Genomic DNA, 20,691 nt, shown 5'->3' on the forward strand with positions numbered 1-20,691 from the left:
TTGAAGAGACTGCCATCCGTGCGGTACCGGATGCAAACAGCGTCTTCATTGTTGAGGTCTTTCATGGCTTGGTTCAGCATCATGCTGAAGAAGATTGAAAAGAGGGTTGGTGCGAGAACGCAGCCTTGCTTCACACCACTGTTAATGGGGAAGGGTTCAGAGAGCTCATTGCTGTATCTGACCCGACCTTGTTGGTTTTCGTGCAGTTGGATAACCAGGTTCTAATGAATACTTAATCTCCAATCAACACAATTCACGTGGACCAGGTTGTCATCAATTCCATGCCATGTCTGTACCATGTTGTCAGAATATTAAAAATCATACTTCCTACCAATACATCTTCAGAAGCAATTAATATACCTGTAATGTGAAGTGAAATGCACTGAATAAATATCATGTATTCATTGGGAATACATTGGGAAGTTTCCTCGTATATGTATTTAAGATGATCATTTCACAATTATGCAAGGAACTGAAGGGTTAACAAAATGGACACACAAGCCTGCTTTATTTTTCAATAAAATCATGGCTGATCTTATCTTAGCTTCAATCTGATCCTCAAAATCCACAGTTCCCCAATGAATCCAAAGTCTGTCTGCCAGAGCCTTGAATATTCTCAATGACTCAGCCTCCACTGCACTCTTGGGTCATGAATTCCCATGCTTCACAACCCTCTGACAGGAAACTTTCCGTTTTGTCTCCCTCTTAAACAAGGGACGCCATTCTAATTCAACTTCAAACTTCAAACCAAGGTTGGTGAGGGATTTTGACAGCAGAAGTAAAGAAATAAAGAAAGCATTAAAGAAAAAAAAAATACATGGAATTTCATCTTGTTGGATTTCTTTCACCTTACCTCGACTGCTTGAGTTGTGTTTGGGATATGAAGTGTATGGATGCCACTTGTGGTTACACCTGATTTGTACACTTCAGCACAGTCTTTAACAAAAGTTGGTTCTTCTTGAGCTTGTAGAATTTCTGCTGCAATGAACAAAGGATGTTTTAGTCCTAAAAGCTAAAAAAAGTAAATGCATTATTTCATAGCACATAGTTTAATAAAAGCCTAGTTGCAATATGATGGACAATGTCGGACTCTGGCTTTACCTTACTCTTAATTTAGTCTATGTGTAGTCTGAGTCCAGCGTGTTCTTTGAATGAAGTGATAGGAGAAGGTATTCGGTTCAACAGTCAATTTATTACACAGCACAAGAATAAAACTTAACAGAGCTCTGGGTCACTCATTAGTTCATAGGTCACCTGCACAGTGAGCTACTCCCCAAGACTGACCCCTATTGTCCAGTTGGTTCAGTTTATATAGGTCAACCTTATCATACAGAACAAAAGTTGGCTTCCTTTGCTAGATTTCATTATCATACAGAACAAAAGTTGTCTTCCTTTGCTAGATATTTTGCATAAGGGTTATCACAAGTCATCTCCTGTTTTGCAGATATCTGGGGTGTAGCACTCCCATCTTAATCCTCCAGGCCAGACTATCCTGTTGTGTTGATCAGAAATTAATTCATCCCCAGATATTTCTAATCACCATTCTGTTCTTGTCTGGCCAATTTCTGCTGTTCTCTTTAACACCTCCTCCTGCCTTAATCTTCCTCCTAGACTGGTTTTCCATTCCCTTTGTTTCTTGCAGGCCATTCTTTGTTCTGATCTGGCCTGTGTCTCCTGTGCTACTCACCGCCTCCTTTAGTTTGAGCATTCCTCCTAAATCGTTTTATGCATTTCCTCTCCCTGTATTTTGGAGCAGACAATTTTGCTCAGCCAACTTTGCTCCATGCTGTGATTGCCACTTAATCACATTCCTTTTTCCCTGAACCATGCAGTAAATATACACTTATTAATTAATCATTTATTTCATACTGTTTTAACCCCTAGATTCCAACAACAAGGATATCCTGACTGGTACAACCCTAATGTTCCTTTGATGTGTCTCTCCAATTGCTTTGACCAGGATGAGTTGGCAGTGGCAATTGACAGTTGTAGTTTTACATGCCTTTACCAAGCTACGCTGGGCAGGGTACATCTCTAAGATTGTGCTTTATGGCAAACTCTCCACAGGCCATCATGACAGGGGGGGCTTCAAGGACTCGCTGTCACATTAACCATTGCCAGTGATCTGCTCTAGCCTCTGATCGCGTGTCCTGGCGACACACCGTTCATCAGTCTGTCTCCTCTTTTGAGAACGCACTTGGGTCTGGCCTTGAGGACAAAACGACATGGAGGAAGAACTTTGACACAGCAGCACCAAACCCAAAACAGCAGCCGCTGCGACCGGGCATGTCTGTCCCACACTAGCCTCGCCAGCTACCGGCGAGCCTGCAGCAGACGTGGACTTCCTAAACCTTCATACACAAAGTCCAGCCACGACTAAGAATAAAGAATTGCACTTTCTTGACTAATCCTAGCGTTAATCTTGCGGTCAGAACATGTGAGAAAAAAGTAGACACCAAAAGTTGAAAGCACTGAGACTTAAAAAATGGTCCTAACCAAAATGTTGACTGCTCATTTTCTCTCCACAGATGCGGCCTGACTTGTTGAGGACTTCCAGCTTGCGTTACTTTGCTCAAGATTCCAACATCTCCACTCTGTGTGGTTTTCAGACACTTGGGTGTCCGATGGTATCATTTTCCTAATTTTTCCAGATGAAACAACATCTCAAGGCTGTTTCAAGAACTGCATAACTAAATCAGAGAAAGTAGTATCTCATCTCCATGGGGTAATAGCTGAACATGTGAACTAGTCTTTATTAATCAAAATAAATAATGAAAAAAAATTGACAAGGTGGTTAGTTGTCACATACTCCCTGGGGCTAGCATTGCTGATCCCCACACATGGTCTCTAAGTGTTCTGTGAAGTCATGAGATACAGGATTTAAATGCTAATTACTGCCCCAGAGCACAGGCGGAGATTACCTGCAGAGTGCCTCAAGGCTGATCACAGCTGTTTGCAGCTGACATTGTGTTTAATCTTGCTCTGCTGATCACTTGAGCACTTAGAAGAAGAGACAGACCATAATTACCGCATTTATACTTTGTACTTATTTTCATGAAAACTGCTTTATGAGTTAGAATTTTGAACTTCAGTGATTTTTGGATCAAGCACTCTTACATCTAAATGAATATTATTTATAGATTTAAATAAGCTAGCTAACTTTCAACACGTTTATCTCCATTCCCATCCCTTCGCTGCTCCTCATCAGAAATTGGATGAAAATAAGTTCAATTTTATCTCTCTGCACGTTGCAAATTCCTCCAAAATAAATCTGCATAGTATTGATAAACTGGAGAGAATTAGTCACACCTTGAATATCAGGCTTCAGCCTTTTGAGCATAGATTTAAATTTGCTATTTTAGGTAAAAACATCACCAACTATGCTCTTGCCTTGTATATCAATTACGAATGGAATTCTTATTTACAATATAAATTAAATTGGATTACATAATTCGATATTGATCTGAACCAAAAGATTTCAATTGTCAACCCACCCTTTGACCATCACAAGATTTTGTATTGCAAAAGCAAGACTGTTAGCAGAGTGCTGCGGTCTTCTTCAATAGCCACATGGGGTGGTTGGAATTCTATGGGCAGAATTTGCCTTGTTATTTTATATGTTCTGCAATAAACCAGCTCCTCCAAATTTAAGTGCCCCTGAGGCTAAGGGCAAATCCTCACTGGATTCATTAGAGGAGAGACTAAAGTTCTAGGTGAAATAAGCCTATTACCTAATATAGTGCCATGTCAAACTGGAAAACACCTGAAATCTATTGCAGCATCAAGATGCTCTGAATTTAGTATTGAACTGGCTCAGTTTCTCAGTGAGTATGCATATCTTTGGCTTGGCTTCGCGGACGAAGATTTATGGAGGGGGTAAAAAGTCCACGTCAGCTGCAGGCTCGTTTGTGGCTGACAAGTCCGATGCGGGACAGGCAGATACGATTGCAGCGGTTGCAGGGGAAAATTGGTTGGTTGGGGTTGGGTGTTGGGTTTTTCCTCCTTTGCCTTTTGTCAGTGAGGTGGGCTCTGCGGTCTTCTTCAAAGGAGGTTGCTGCCCGCCAAACTGTGAGGCGCCAAGATGCACGGTTTGAGGCGTTATCAGCCCACTGGCGGTGGTCAATGTGGCAGGCACCAAGAGATTTCTTTAGGCAGTCCTTGTACCTTTTCTTTGGTGCACCTCTGTCACGGTGGCCAGTGGAGAGCTCGCCGTAGAACACGATCCTGGGAAGGCGATGGTCCTCCATTCTGGAGACGTGACCCATCCAGCGCAGCTGGATCTTCAGCAGCGTGGACTCGATGCTGTCGACCTCTGCCATCTCGAGTACTTCGACGTTAGGGATGTAAGCGCTCCAATGGATGTTGAGGATGGAGCGGAGACAACGCTGGTGCATATAATAAATTGACAAATGAATTCATGAAAGCAGTTGCAAGAGAACTGATAATGGACCAGGTAGAACACTGAGATTGAATATGATGCTCAGTCTGTCCTGAGGTCACTGTTCTCAGCAAGGGGAGTATTAGGTAATGAAATCTTGCTTCAATCCTCTTACACTCCACAGGGAATTTATTCAGGGTTCAAAACCATTTGCCATCCATCTGCATCTTGCTCGGTCCTTATGAAAATTGCATGACTGGACTTTATCCATCACAAAGCAAATATAAATTGCCAATCAAATTGTCTTGGAAAATCAAATTCTTTAACATGAATAAATGGAAGTCATAAATTGATTAGTGGCATTGACAGGAATGGAACAAATAGACTGTTTCAGAGAGAAGCCAACATCAAAAGCAGAAGTATAAATTTAGATGATAAAATACTCTGTGAAATATTACAATTCTTGAAATCTTGCCAAAGATACATTTGAAAGAGTTATTGTCTGAATAAACAACTACTGAAGAAATGGGTTTAGGGATACTTGGAGATTTGGTTGACTGCTTTCAACTAATTTTACCTTCAGGAGTCTAATCAACTCTCCATGAGTCTTATGGAAGCTTGTAGTCTCTTCCTATTGGCAACTGGTTGAAAGTACCAAAATGTTATGTCATTTTTTTTCTTACTCCAAAACCCAATTTAGACACCAGGGTATTGATAAAGTGAAGTCCATTGTACTCAAGCCAGTAATGTGATTTTTTTTCTTTCAGTGCATTTGGTTGAAAGCAATCAGCTGGAGCCCAAAAAAACCAACTGATGCTTCTGTCAAATAGACATCTGATATGGTCCTAAGTATCAGCATTTTCTAAGGAGGAAGGATTTGTTTTTGATGCTTTGCGGAGGATGCTGAACATTTTTCATCATTTTACATTCCACAGGAAATGCCAACTGCACCAAATACGCTAACTAAAACACTGCAGCAGTCTTGAAACATTGACCAGTCTTTTTCACCCACTGTTCTTGCTCGGCTGGATGAGTTCCTCTGGCTGATCCTTTTTTTGCCCAAAATTCCAGCATGTGAAGACTATGGTGCATTTACGAATACCGTAGGTGTTTAAGGAATGGAAACAGATGATATTTACCCCTGTAAATTTGCCAGTTCTCCTTAAGAAATGCTCATAGCACAGTCCTATTCACTCCCCAAACATGTGGGAAAGCTCACCCAATCCAGCTTTTAAAACTTTAGACACACAGCATGGTAACAGATCCTTCTGGCCCATGCACCCATGCCCTCCAAATACACCAAATAATCTACAATCCCCATATGCTTTAGAGGGTGGGAGGAAACTGGAGCCACTCAGAGGAAACCCATGCAGCAAAGGGAGAATGACCAAACTCCTGACAGACAGTGCCAGATTCAAACTTGGGTCACGGGCGGTGTAATAGCATTCACTAATCACTCTGCCCATCATATAATTTGTTTTAAAGTGTCATTTATTATTTTTATATGTGTTCTTTATTTCCCACTGATGTTAGAGTGAACAAAATAGTAATATTTAACAAACACACATTTAGACCCCAAAGGAACTACCATAATGGTCAAACAGTTGACCGACATAGAATTTTAATGTGGCGTTGTCACTAACCATTAGAATGGGAAACCATATTCAGTAGGCTGTGAACCGTCTCCATTAGTAACACCTGCTGGTTTTGTAAGGCACTGTTGTTCTCTGTGGCAACGCTCAGGTGCTTCTCAAGCTCTCCAATAATCGTGCTCTGCCTCACCAACAGTTCCTGCATCTCCAGCTTCTCTACTTTCATTGATTGGAGCTCAGTTTCATGTTTACCTTCCATTTCAAGGACTTTCTGCTCCAGAAAGCTGAAGGCAAGAAAATGACATGGAGATTTCACTGTGCCCACAGTTCACGGTTACAAGAATATTTAATGCATAATTTTTGTAAGACACAAAATGGTGACTCATTTTAAAGACTTCTGCCACTCAGTTTCAAAATTAAATTTAGCGTCTCTGTGTCCAGCAGCAACAGATTTCTGAAATTTCTATAGCATGGGATGTTTTGTGAGTAAAGGATTTTAAATAGAGAAGACTTGCAATTATAAAGATACTATGACAAAAAAACATTTCTTGTTTTATAGCCGTCTGAAATTATTACTCATTTTAAATAGGAAAATTCAACATGGGAAATGATCGTCTGAAAGAGCCAATATGTTAGTACAGCGAAGATAGCTTGATTTAAAATGTAGCTTTACATTATCCTGAGTTGGAGCAACAGTGGAACCAAATAATTTTTACTGTATTCATTTCTCAGAATGAGTTGGGACATCTTGCATGCAGGATGAAAAATCACTCCAAAAAAGTAGTTTTTCTCTTTTTTTTTGGATCACTGCACAGTGCAAAGGGTACTCGAGTAGGGGGAACCACCTTGCTGGACTACAGTAATTGAAATGTATCAGCTCATTGCAATTGGAAAGTTTGCCGAGGCATTTCAAATGGAACACTATGAATCAATCAGACTGCTGCAGTTCGAGATTGACTGCTCGGGCAGGCCAGGTACGAACAGCTGATTTCCTCATCTGAAGGAGGACTTAATAAATCAGAGAGGTTTCTGAAACAATCCAGTTGTTCCATGGACACCATTCCTAATTTCAATTTATTTCTTATTTAACTTATGATTTATTTTTATCTGAATTTAAATTTCACCACTGCAACAATGGGATTGTAGCACATACTTCTGAAATTTTAGGGCAGTTTCTGAGTGACTCATTTGTTAACCATTAAATTATCACTAAAAGGAAATAGGATGTTCAAATAGTTCTGGAATGAAATCAACTTTTCCATAAAGTGAAGAGTAGGGATTTAAGACATTTGAATGAAATATTTCTGGTATTGCTGGTGTTATTCTCCAATGTTTATTTTTGCATGTAAATAGTCCAAGAACTGCCTTCTTTAATTTAACAATATTCAAACTAATATTTTGCCTATAAGATTAGAGAACGAGTTTATAAATTGTTAGACACTTCTTCCAGAGTCTTCTGCCTGCATCTACATCATACAAATGCAGATGCCTGCTGTAGCAAGAAATACCTTATGCTTTAGGAACATAAGTCCGGGTCAACTTTTTTTTTAGTTTATGGACCTGGTCTCCAATTACTAGCCTTCGATCCTGATACATCTATGGATCTCAAACATGCCAATCAATCTTTTCCAAGAGAATTCTATGTATCAACAACCTTTTAGGTGGAAAAATCATGATATCAGAATTCCTTGAATTTTACCACTGTGGCTATTGGTGTTATACAATGTGAAAATAAATAAATCTCGTGTTGCTTGCATATTTCTCAACAGCTTGTGAGTGTTTAGCTATTTCAATAACACCAGCTGCATTAAAACACACCTGTTCTTTTCCTGGAGTTTAGTAATTTCCTGCGTTTGGACCATGATTTGTTTCTCCAGTTTGTTCGTTGACAATGAGTTCTCTAATAGCTGTATTTCAAGCCGTGATGTTTGATTCAAAACCTAAAAAGCAATACAAATGATCATTCAGTAAAGGCCTTTGTTTGAAATGGTTCAACACCCAGAGAGCGCTGAAGAATCCTTTTATTTTAAACATGTAGCTTGAAGCAAATGATGAATGAAGGTTCTGGTATTCCATGAGATTGTTTCCCTGTATTTGCATGTAGTCAGCGAGATTCTCAGGGAATCAATGCAAATACAAATCACAAAGTGATTTTGAAAGATAGATGGGGAGTATCTTGGAATATGTGTTTCAAAGAAAGGTCATTAACCTGAAATGTTAACTCTTTTTTATTTCTCCTCTCCACTCATGCTCCCTGACTTTCAGAGTAAATCCAACATTTTTCATTCTCTTAAAAAAAATTTTGGACATTCCAGCATCTGCAACACTTCCTCCTCTGAGAAACATCTCCAGCTACCTGTCAGCCACGTCGGTGTGAGGGCCAACAAAGTGCCTGTAGGTCACGTCTCCAGAATGGAGGACCATCGCCTTCCCAAGATCGTGTTCTATGGTGAGCTCTCCACTGGCCACCGAGACAGAGGTGCACCAAAGAAGAGGTACAAGGACTGTCTAAAGAAATCTCTTGGTGCCTGCCGCATTGACCACCGCCAGTGGGCTGATCTCGCCTCAAACCGTGCATCTTGGCGCCTCACAGTTCGGCAGGCAGCAACCTCCTTTGAAGAAGACCGCAGAGCCCACCTCACTGACAAAAGACAAAGGAGGAAAAACCCAACACCAAGCCCCAACCAACCAATTTTCCCTTGCAACCGCTGCAACCATGTCTGCCTGTCCCGCATCGGACTTGTCAGCCACAAACGAGCCTGCAGCTGACGTGGACATTACCCCTCCATTAATCTTCGTCCGCGAAGCCAAGCCAAAGAGCCTGAAGAAATTTGACAGCTCACTGCATTACTCAACAGCTGAAAGTATCCTATCAGGGTGCATCAGAGTGGTATGAGAGCGCTGTTCCACCCAAGACCACATGAAACTGCAAAGTGTGGTGAATGAGGTTTAGACGATCACACAAACACTCCTCCTCTCCTGTAGTTCCATCTATACTTTCATATGCCTTGGAAAAGCAGCCAACATATTAAAAGACACATCCCACCCTGGCTGTACTCTCTTCACATCCGCTCTCATCAGGAAGATTTGAGTGTGACATCACATACCACCAGACTCAAGTATATTTTTACCTGTTAATTATGACACTAATATATTACATAACAATGCTGTTTTCTAGCTTATCTCTCTTTGTAATTTTCCACTCAGTACTATTTTAACCTGTTGCACGCTGTGTGGGCTGACGAGCTGTCCTGCTCGCAGATTCATTGGCTTGGAGAGAATTATCTACATTAGATCTGGGAGAGTTATGAGAAAAGGGGCAGAGATTTAGAGATAATTAAAAAAGGATGAACCCCCCCCCCCCCCAGCATGTTTTGATTTTTTTAAAGCAGGGCTCAACAGAAGGATTAATATATTCTATTTCAACTCTTTTTATTCGACAGCTTTGTGATGAAGTTGAAAATTCTTGGTTAAGAAGTGCTGAAAAACTTAATACTTCTCATTTATTTATTGTGCCATAGATGGGGTGGACAACCAGCACCTTTATCCTAGGGTGAGTGCATCAAACAAAGTGAGGAGAGGAAAGTTTAGGGAAGATGACAAGGGCAATGTTTTTTTTTACACAGAGAATAGTGGGTGCCTGGAGAGCATTGCCAGGGGTGGTGGTGGAGGCTGGAACATTTAAAAGCCTCTCAGACAGGCACAAGAATGAAAGAAAAATAGTGGGTTATGAGGGAGGGAAGGTTTAGTTTGTTGAGTAGGTTATATGCGATGGCACAACATCCTGTTCTGTACTATAATGTTTTATGTTTGGTTCATTCTCATAAGGCACATCAAATATAAAAATATGTTAACTTTAACCACTAAAAGCACATGGCGTAGGGTGAAGAGAGGGCAGGCAAAATGTAAAATACAAAAATTTTAAATGGCTACAAATTATGTCTGTGAAATCTGAAGCCATTCTCTCCAAGAACACTAATTAATTAAACTTCACACTGGATTGGACTCTTTTGCATCTAACTTTGGTCTTTGCTCTGGTGTTGTTACCTCTCATATATTATTACCAACTCCTCTCTTCCCCTTAGAAACCATAGAAACATAGAACACTACAGCACAGAAATAGACCCCTTCAGCCATTCTAGTCTGTGCTGAACCATTTTTTGGCCTAGTCCCACTGACCTGCACCCAGTCCATTGCCCTCCATACCTCTCCCATCCATGTACCTTCTTAAATGTTAAAATTGAGCCAGCATTCATCATCTCAGCTGGGAGCTCATTCCACATTCCCACCACTCTTTCTTGTGAAGAAGTCCCCCCTCTCATTCCTCCTGAATGTTTACCCTTTCACTCTTAACCCATGTCCTCTGGTTTGTATTTCACCATCTCTCAGTGGAAAATTACTAACTCTGTCAATCCCCCTCATAATTTTAAATATCTCTGTCAAATCTCCCCTCATACTTCTATGCTCCAGGGAATAAAGTCCTAACCTATTTAATCTTTCCTTATAACTCAGTCCTTGAAGTCCAGGCAACATCCTAGTAAATCTTCTCCACACTCTTCTCTTTTGGTTAGGTGACCAAAACTGCACACAATGCTCAAAAGTTTGCTTCACCAATGCCTTATACAACTTTACCATAACAACCCAACTCTTACACTCAATACTTTGATTTATGAAGGCCAACATGCCAAAAGCTCTTTTTACCACCCTATCCACCTGTGCTGCCACTTTCAGGGAATTATGTATCTGTATTCCCAGATCCATCTGTTCTACCGCACTCCTCAGTGTCCTACCTTTCACTGTGTACGTCCTTCCTTGGTTTGTCTTTCTAAAATGCAACACCTCACACTTGTCTGCATTAAATTCCATCTTCCATTTTTAACCCAATTTTTCCAGCTGATCTAGATCTTTCTGCAAGCTTTGGAAACCTTCTTCACTGACAACAACACCCCCAATCTTAATGTCATCTGCAAACTTGCTAATTCAATTTACCACGTTATCCAGATCATTGATATAGATGACAAACAACAATGGTCCCAGCATTGATCCCTGAAGCACAAAACTAGTTACATGCCTCCAATCTGAGAAGAAATTAACCACCACTACTCTCTGGCTTCTCCCGTCCAGCTATTATCAAATCTAGTTCACTTCTTCACCATGAACACCTCGCGACTGAACCTTCCTGACTAACCTCCCACGTGGGACCTTGTCAAAGCCCTTACAAAAGTCGACGTAGAATGTCCTTCATCAAGATTCCTGGTAACCTCCTTGAAAAACTCCATAAGATTTTTTAATATGACCTATCACACACAAAGCCATGTTGACTATCCCTAATCATTTCAGGGCTATCCAAATAATTGTATATCTGATCTCTTAGAACACTTTTCCAATAATTTACCTACTACTGATGTCAGGCTCATGGCCTATAATTTCAATCCTCCAACACCTCACCCATGACTAAGGACATATTAAGTATTTCTGACAGAGCCTCTGCAATTTTTACAATAACATCTCTCAAGGTTTAAAGAAATATCTTGTCAGGCTATGGGGATTTATCCACCCTTATTTGTCTTAAGGCAAAAAGCACCTCCTCCTCTTTAATCTGTATGGATTCCATGATTTCACTGATTATTTTCCTTACCTCCCACGATTGCCCATTTTCTGAGTGAATACTGATGAAAAAAATTAAGATCTCCCCCATCTCTTTTGGCTCATACAAAGCCAATCACTCTGATCTTGAAGGGGACCAATTTTGTCCCTTCTCTGTTATACCTATAGGCCTCCTTAGCATTTTCCTTCACATTGTCTTCAAAAGCAACCTTCATGTCTTTCATTTGCCTTCCTTATTTTTCTCAAGGTTTTACTAGCATTTTTATACCTCATTTGCTCCATTTGTTTGGAGTATTGTGTGCAGTTCTGGTCTCCAAATTATAGGAAGGATATAAATAAGGTAGAGAGGTTGCAAAGAAGGATTACAAAAATGTTCCATGGATTGCAGTATCTTGAATACAGAGAAAGATTGAGTAGACTGGGACTTTATTCATTGGAGATTGGTACAAAGGGTCATAAGTTAAGGGTTAGGGGACAAAACTTTAGGAGTAATATAAGAGGATGCTTGTTCACTCAGAGAGTGGTGGCTGAACGGAATGATCATCCAGAAGAAGTAGTTGCAGCAGGGTCAATTTTTGTCCTTTAAGAGGAGGCTGGAATGATAGGGGGTTGGAGGGTTATGGACATGGGAGTGGGTAGGTGGAACTAGTGGAGTTTCACGTAAATCAGTGCAGATTAGAAGGGCCGATATGGCCTGTTTCTGTACTGTAAATTGTTATATGGTTATATGTTGCCTGCTATACACCTCTCTCTTCTTCTGAACCAGATCCCCAATATCCCTTGAAAACCAAGGTTATCTATGCCGCTAACCTGGACTTTAGTCCTGACAGGAACATATAAACCCTACACTCTCAAAATTTAACCTTTGAATATCCACTTACAATGCGCATCCTTACCCGAAAGCAACTGATCCCAATCTATGCATTCTAGATCCTTTCTCATTTCCTCAAAATTATCCTGGACTCCAAAGATTTTCATTGGCTCTTCCATCTTCATCTGGTGGATAAACTTCTGTATATAATTTGAGTTCTGTCCACACTATAGATTATGTACCTCTTGTTCTCTTGTATTACTTCAACCAACAGGCTCAGCATTATTCATTTACCATCAAAGAAATGCTGCACTTCCGTGCCATGGAAATTTGATTTATGAAGGCCAATATGCCAAAAGCTCTCTTTACAACCCTATCCACCTGTGACGCCACTTTCAAAGCAATATCTTACATTGTGATGATGAGTACAGAACGTTCACTTGATTTGATATCACTCCTCTCAGAGGACCTCTTCCTCAGCTCTCTGCCCCCTCGTCCTCCTTTTCCTCTTATCGGATCTGAGCTTCCCATTTTCTTCTCTGTCCCACCTATATTCACCTGCCAACCTGTGCTCCATACTTGGGCATCTTGCCATTTCTTCCTATTCCCAATGAAGGGTTTCAGCTTGAAATACCAACTCTCCTTCACCTTCCCTGGATGCTGCCTGACCCATTGAGTTCCTCCAGAAATCTGTCTTTTTTCCAATTTTCCAGCAACTGCCTTCTCACTTGTTCCCCTCCAATCTGTTCCACTTCAGAATAGATACATTTTTGCTGGGCTTTTTCTTCAATACAGTGACCTTTTACAAGTGTGTCAAAGTTTGTTGCTTTCATTCCAGGGCAGTAGTTCTCCTTAAATCTGTCAGGACTAAATGGGATGTTTACCTGTGTTTCAACATCAGTGAGCTTGCGAGTTTGTTCCGCAGTTTGAGTCAGGAGATTTGTTCCTATTTCCAACATGACTGCAGTCTGGTTGTGCACAACATTGCGCTGAATCTCCACTATCTCCGTCTTCACACTGTCCTGAATGTAGTTTTCGAGCTGCAATTAAAAAAAAAAGCATAACTTATTTATACAAGCAGCATAAAGATTCAATATTAGATATGTGGATCTGGTTTTTAACTGCAATACAGAAAAGTGCTGGAGATACTTATTAGATCATAGAGCATCCAGAGGAAGTAAAAATCAACTAAAGGCCTGAGGCCTTTGTTAGGAATGATAAAAGGTTCAGGCCCGAAGTGTTGACAGCCTTTTATGTCCTGTGGATGCTGCAGGACCTGCTGAGTTTCACTCAACTCCAGCATCTGCAGCTTTTCTTGTTTTTCTATCTAGTTTTTAAGTTGCAATGCAATGGGAAGTCCATGATATATTTGAATTATTGCTTGGACCTTGCGGAGCTGAGGTGGAGTTCTTCCATTTTATTAAAGGAATCTTATCATTGAACATCAATTTGATGAAGGATGTTCATCATCAAAATCTCTCCCATGGGGGCACTTTAGAGAGTGTTGAGGGTTTCTGTTATTGTTTTATTTTATATTTTAGAGAGTTACTGTCAGAGGTTGGAACAGGGAAAGACACGCACAGATAACAACATTTTGAACAAGACAACCTGGCACCAAAAATTAAAACCATAACACCAGCAATATTGTTCTCAATTGAAAGACTGAAACAATGAATGTTTACTAAGGAAGCCATCTGTTCAAACAGAAGGCCATCTACCATATGACTCATGTTTATGGGAAACTGAAACTGAAAAACAGTATTTATCAAGTAAATCATTGCTTGACACTTGGAAAAAAAAACCCCAACATTTTATTTAATCAGAATGTCACTCGAGAAACAGACTTTGGGGATGATGATCACTTCTGCTGTGTCCTCTTGTCACAGGAGACCAGTGTTATTGCGGCCATTGTAATAGTCACTTTTAATTGACCCATGTCGAAATAAAGGAAACACGATTAACCCTGTATTTGGATTGTGACTATTTCAATAAACCTTTTCTCGGATTTGCGGAAGCATCGTGGAAGTCACAAGTTTCATAACCCCTATGCAAAGAAGAGGGGAGTTGTAACAAATCATTCATATGAAGGAACATCCCTTTGAAAGCAACTTGACAAGCCTTTGTCACTTTTGAGAAGTCTGACGATTTGTTACCTCAACTACTTCATAATTACTTCTGAACATCAGTTTAAATGTGGAATTACAATACAAGATTTCAAAGATTGAACTTTGAATTGACTTTTCAGAATTGTGCCTAAGCTGTAATGGTTTGGGTAATCCACACACACACACACACACACACACACACACACACACACACACACACACACACACACACACACACACACACACACACACACACACACACACACACACACACACACACACACACACACACACACACCCACCTGTGCATAATTTGGGTTAAATTTAGATTTAAATAAGATGATGTATTATTAATTGTATTATGTGCTCCCATTTTTTCAGACCATTTTTATTTGTGTGGGACTGCCACTTTATTAAGGGAACAGATTTAAGGAAACTGCAGGCTTTGGATTGTCTGTGAAACTGATTGCAAACTGAAGATAGCATGTTCCTAAATTAGATATATATTTGAAGAGAAGCAAGGCAGTGTCCCTAAAGCTTTTGTTTGGCTGACCCACAAAAAGGGTTCTGAAGGCAGAAGAAATACTACGCTTGGATAGTGGCCAGAGTGAGAGTCACTTGAGTTCGGCTGACCCACCGAGCGGGTTCTGGAAGTGTTGTGAGCATCACTTGCTTCATGTCCCCTATGCCAAAGAAGAGGGAAATATTGGTTGGCACTCATCGATAAAGGACATTTCACTGGAAGCACCTCAACAAGGGTTTTGTGAGTTATATACATTCTGACACCCCCCGGTCTCTTTCACCCACCATTAACTGCTAATTTCATCTAAAGCCTGTGTTCCTCATCCATCTAAGGTCTGCATGTCTCATCCATCTAAAGCCTGTGTGTCACATCCATCTGCATGTCACATCAATTTCAAGCCTACGTTTCAAAACTGAATCTTGAACTGCCTTCTGAGAATTGTGCCTTGAGCTGTAGTGACTTGGGGATATTTCACTCACACACCAGTATATTCGTGCATGGTTGGGAGTTAAGTTAGATACGTTTGAATAAGTTAGTTAAATGAGATAAAGTGTTATATTATTGTTTATTAATAATGAAAAAATATTTTAAACATAACACTGTATGAACTAATTTTGATTGCTGCTTTCGGGTATGTAACAAAAGTTATTAATAAAAATTAATGTTATAAGATACTATTGTCTTGGTGAATTCCTATTGCTGCTGGTCTATGACATAACAAATAGAAACCCTTTTGTAGCCAGACCATGAGCTGAGGAGGAGAGATCATGACAACTTCTCAAACTTCTTCACGTTCTTTCAGCAAAAAAGGATCATATCCTTGCAAAACAGGTGCTAATTATATTCAAAGTATTTCCATATTTCTGATCAGTTTTGTCTAGTTTACTGTGGACATGAAGAAGAATCACAGAAGGACATTCATACCTTCATATCAGCTCTCCTGAAGCTTTTCTCATTCTCCATCCAGAGCAGTAATTTCAGTTGCTTCACATTCCTGTGTTTATCTATCCTTTAATATTTATTATTTTTTGCAGTGCATTGTGTGATTTTGTTTTATTCTTGCTGTTTTTTTGTGCACGTGTCATTGCAGCAAGCAAGAATTTCATTGTATCTCTACATTGCAATTTTAAATATAATAATACTCTTTTCCATTTTTTCTAATTTATTTTGAGAATTTTCAATCAATGTGTAGTCAAAATGAATAACCAAAAAGCAAAAGATCAATACCAGTAATATCAATAACATAATAAAGCATCGATCCACATGTTGATATTAACAAAAATGGTCAATATGTGATTTAATTATTATAAAGAAAGAAAGATAATAATAATATACAAAATGTAAATTCAATGCATATGTTGAACCAAAGGGAGAAAAAGATCATAGAAAGATGAACAAAGTAAGAGGAACAAGAAAAAAGAAAAGAGGTAAGAAATGAGAAAGAATAATTAGAAGATTGGCTTCACTTTGGATAAACCCCGCTCCCATCAAGGGACAAATAACCTGACTTATCTAGGGTCCTCTGTGCTATGAGCACTGGGGGGGGGGGGGGGGGGGGGAAGAGACAGGAGGAGAGAATCATTAAAGATTAAGCCCAATGTACCTTAGGTATGAATTCCATATTCTTGAAAATACTTCATACCTGTTTCTGAGGTTATAGGTGATCATCTCCAGGGGAACACAATTAAGCATTTGTATCTGCCCGTGGGCTAAGCCTAATTGGGAATCAGATTTCCAAGTAACTGCTATGCATTTCCTAGCCACTACTAAAGCAAGCTTAACGAATTTTAATTGATATTTTGCAGCCTCATTTTAGATTTTACATCTAAATTCCCCAATAAAAAATAATGCAGGTGCCTGAGGGTATTGAATTCCAGTATTTTTTTTTCCAGAAGATTACCCAGATCTTCACAGAAAAGCCTCACTTCAGGGCATGACCAGGTCAAATGCTAGAAAGTACCTATTTCTTGACCACATCAAAAACATTAGTCTGATATTTCTGATTTCAATTTATGTCACTTTTGTGGAGTAAGGTTTAGTTGATGCACAAAGTTATAATGCACCAGCCGATACCTTACATTTACCATGTTAATCATCCTGTCCCGACATAAGTCAGACCATTAAAATGGATCAACTTATAATAATAAACTCTTAACATCATCATAGAAATTCAACCAATGTAATAGCAGAAAATTAGAGAATTTCCCCCGGAATAACAATTTGTAGAATACTCTATTTCTTTTTGGCTAATTGATTTTGTTTTTAATTTGAATGCATTAATTCAAAAGAACAAGTGCTCAGTTCATTTCAAACTTCAGATGTAGAGTTCAATATTTTATTGGTGCATATGCCATTGAAAATAAGTCTTTATGACAATGGTATTTTTCTGTGCAAGTCTGACTTTCCGCCAAAGTGACAACAACTGTGATAATGTTTGCAAATATTCTCATTATCATTACAATTGACGAAAATGGCAAGAAACAGCTGGGAAAAAAATTGCTGGGAATGATAGCACCAGTCAGTAGGGAAACAAATAAAGCACCACCGCTGGAACAAACAATTGTGTTGAAATTGGTGTCTGCCAGTTATGAGAAATAGCATTTTTACAAACTGGCAGCTAATGTTACAGAGTGTATAGGACAATATCCCTCATGGAAACAAAAATCAGACACAATGCGGTAAAACAACAGAACTTTGAGTTAAAAAAGCCAAATGTTCCCACGGTTCTTCATCGAAATGCTTGGCATCAAAATTAGACAGGTGCTGAAGGAAATGTTGACACAGATAACCCAAAGTGTGCTCGACAAGGTAGGTTATAAAGGAGACAGGAAGTTGGAGAGGCAGGGAAGGTAACTGTACAGCGATGGCTCAGGGCTGCTGATAAACGGGTGCCAATATGTGGCAACCAAGATCAATGGCAAGCAAAAATGTGTAATGGGAAGGGATCAAGTATTTTGAAGACTCGAGGAGTTAAAGTTGGCTACAAAATCGGAGAGGGTGAAGAATTTAGAAACAGGGGATCCACATGCATAAATATGCATCAGCATAATTAAGAGGAAATAAAATGATTAAAGCAAGTTGGCCTCGCAATGAATCAGTGGCATAGTGGTAAAATGATTCTTGCCGCTGCCACCCAAATATCCTGGGCACGATCCTGACTTCCAGTGCTGTCTGTGTGGAGTTTTAATGTTCTTGTGACCGCATGGGCTTCTCCAGGTACTCTGGTTTCCTCCCTTAAACACCCAGGTGTACTAGTTAGTTAAATGGCCACAATAAATTATCACCAATGAAAGTAAGTGGCAAATGGTTTAGTGATAGCCATGTGAGTGAGGTGAGGTTACAGAGAAATGTACAGGGGAACAGGTTTGGTGGGATTGCGTTGAGAGAAGGCAGGACATGATGGGCTGCATGGCCTCCTCCTGCCAAAAGTAAATTTGAGAACCTAATAAACTGCCCTTCCTTTTTCACTTACTAAGTTTAGTAAACTGATAACGCGTCCTATACTCAAGCATACATTATGGATATGGTTTCAGTTTCAGAGATTTTTAGATTTAAATAATTTTGCTTCATCTAGCTTTTTTTAATCTAATTTTTTTTCAGCTTCTTGTGAATGATCGAGCTTTGTCTTTTTGGAAGCTCAAGAGTACATTCTTTTGGTATGTGTTCATGTAAGATTATCTTATGACCTTTGAACAACTTTCTTTTTTTTTTAAACTTTATTTAAGATTTTATTGAATAACATATAGGATTACATTAAAAAAAATTAAGAATAAAATAATAAAATTACAATACTATATCAGTAATCTAAATAAACTATACCCTCCCCAATAATTGTTACACATTAATAACCCGACTCAAATTAGTCCAACCCCCCCTTTCCCCCCAAAATAAAGAGTGAAGAATTAATAAAGTTAATAATATGTGAAAAAAAACCCACTTACAAAAAAAAACAAAAACATAACCGATTAAAATACTAACAAAAAGAAAAGTAATTAATACTAAGATATCAGCCTTAAAAAACATTTGAATCAAACTTAAATGCATATATTTAACAAATGGAGTTAAGATGAAACATATTTAACTCAAACTTAATATAAAAAATTAGTAAAGTTAGTAACATTATCTATCAAAAATTCTTAAACAATAATCAATTCTTAAAAAAAAATTGTAGCATGAAAAAAAAGATGAAAAAAAACTTTCTCTATAGAGATAAACCTTCACCAAATATCAACTAACTTCACATCTATCATCATATTAGTCACATAAACCACCATCTTAAAACAAAATTCAAACCTCATTAAGCATTGTACAATTCAATTTTAGTACTCTTCCACCATTTTTCCCTTTTACTCTTGAATAGTTATCCAATAAAAGCTCCAATACCACATTTAAATATCCCCAATCGTTACATTAAAATTCAGATATCCAAATAATAAAAACACATCTACAACAAAATCTATATCTTCAACAAATGGAGCATAAACCACAAACAAAATTCAAGCCTCATTAAGAATTGTACAATTCAATTTACAACTTTCACCATTATTCCCTTCGTTCTATAAATAAAATAGCCAAATAATATACACCAGAATTACCACTCCTTTCACCTTAAAGTTAAAGAAAAAATATTTAAAAAAATTTATCCATCCCATTCACATTTAAATTTCAGATATTCCTTATCTACTGAATAAACTTTACAAAAAAAACCACATCAATTTTTAGTTTTTTAAACAATCAAATACTGCTTTTTTTAAATATATTTAAACAAAAAAAAACCCCTTCATTCTTTAATCTAATAATACAAAAAAAACGAAAAAAAATGGGCAGGAGGTTAAAAATACCCCCTCCCGTCTAAACTGCGCAATGCAGTAACTCCAAAAAAAAATGGGTGTGAGATAACTCACACGTAGCAGATGACTTTCAGGAAATAGTGCCTATCCAGTTCTCTCCCCCAACTCTCACTTCATCTTAAACTAACATCATCATTATTTAATATCCCTTTTTAAAAAAAAAACATTAGAAAAAGGGACAACTCTTCTTTTAATCAGCTCCAACTGCCGAGTCACCATTACAACCATTCCTTCTTGGAGCACGGCTCTTTTCTTCCATCTCTTGTCTCCTTAGAGATCGCGGCGGACTATGTCTCTGTTGAAACTGAGTAATTGACAGCTCTTGAGCAAATGCTATAGCTTCCTTTGGAGAATCAAAGAACTTTGGTTGGCAACCATCTTGAAAAACTTTCAAAACAGCTGGATATCTAAAGGTTGCCTTGTAACCTTTCTTCCACAACAACTCTTTAGCAGGATTGAATTCCCGTCGTTGGAACATAACTTCTTGACTCAAATCCGCATAGAAGAAAACTCGATTATTTTGAATCATCAAGGGTGATTTTATCTGTTGTGCATTTCTAATAGCTACTCGTAAAATTATTTCTCTGTCGTAATAATTCAAGCAACGAACCAAAACAGGTCTTGGACTTTGACCTGAAATAGGTCTTCTACGCAAGGCTCTGTGAGCACGTTCCAGTATTATACCTTCCGGGAAATGTTCTTGACCCAGCACCTGCGGAATCCATTCAGTAAAAAATTTTCTTGGGTCTGGTCCCTTCATACCTTCCGGCAAACCAAAAATCTTTATATTGTTCCGTCTGGATTGGTTTTCCAAATAATCAATCT

The 20,691-nt window shown here is 38.8% G+C and overlaps 1 protein-coding gene across 13 annotated transcripts in view; it reads right to left on the minus strand.

The window, feature by feature from the left end:
- The window catches only part of LOC138741554 (angiopoietin-2-like), a 193,407-nt gene that overhangs the window by 84,472 nt on the left and 88,244 nt on the right, over positions 1 to 20,691 (minus strand). For 9 of the 13 annotated variants that reach the window (XM_069895798.1, XM_069895800.1, XM_069895803.1 and 6 more), the window contains exons 2-5: positions 13,273 to 13,428; positions 7,789 to 7,910; positions 6,022 to 6,254; positions 854 to 978 (exon numbers count right to left, since the gene is read on the minus strand). In XM_069895798.1, coding sequence (XP_069751899.1) covers positions 854 to 978; positions 6,022 to 6,254; positions 7,789 to 7,910; positions 13,273 to 13,428 — 636 coding nt within the window. Of the gene's footprint in view, positions 1 to 853; positions 979 to 6,021; positions 6,255 to 7,788; positions 7,911 to 8,751; positions 8,772 to 8,826; positions 8,983 to 9,016; positions 9,057 to 13,272; positions 13,429 to 20,691 lie in introns of those variants that run through there. The other 4 variants (XM_069895799.1, XM_069895809.1, XM_069895808.1 and 1 more) reach the window with 4 other exon arrangements.

The sequence above is a fragment of the Narcine bancroftii genome, chromosome 8 (assembly GCF_036971445.1).
Source record: "Narcine bancroftii isolate sNarBan1 chromosome 8, sNarBan1.hap1, whole genome shotgun sequence".
Classification (NCBI taxonomy): Eukaryota; Metazoa; Chordata; class Chondrichthyes; order Torpediniformes; family Narcinidae; genus Narcine; species Narcine bancroftii.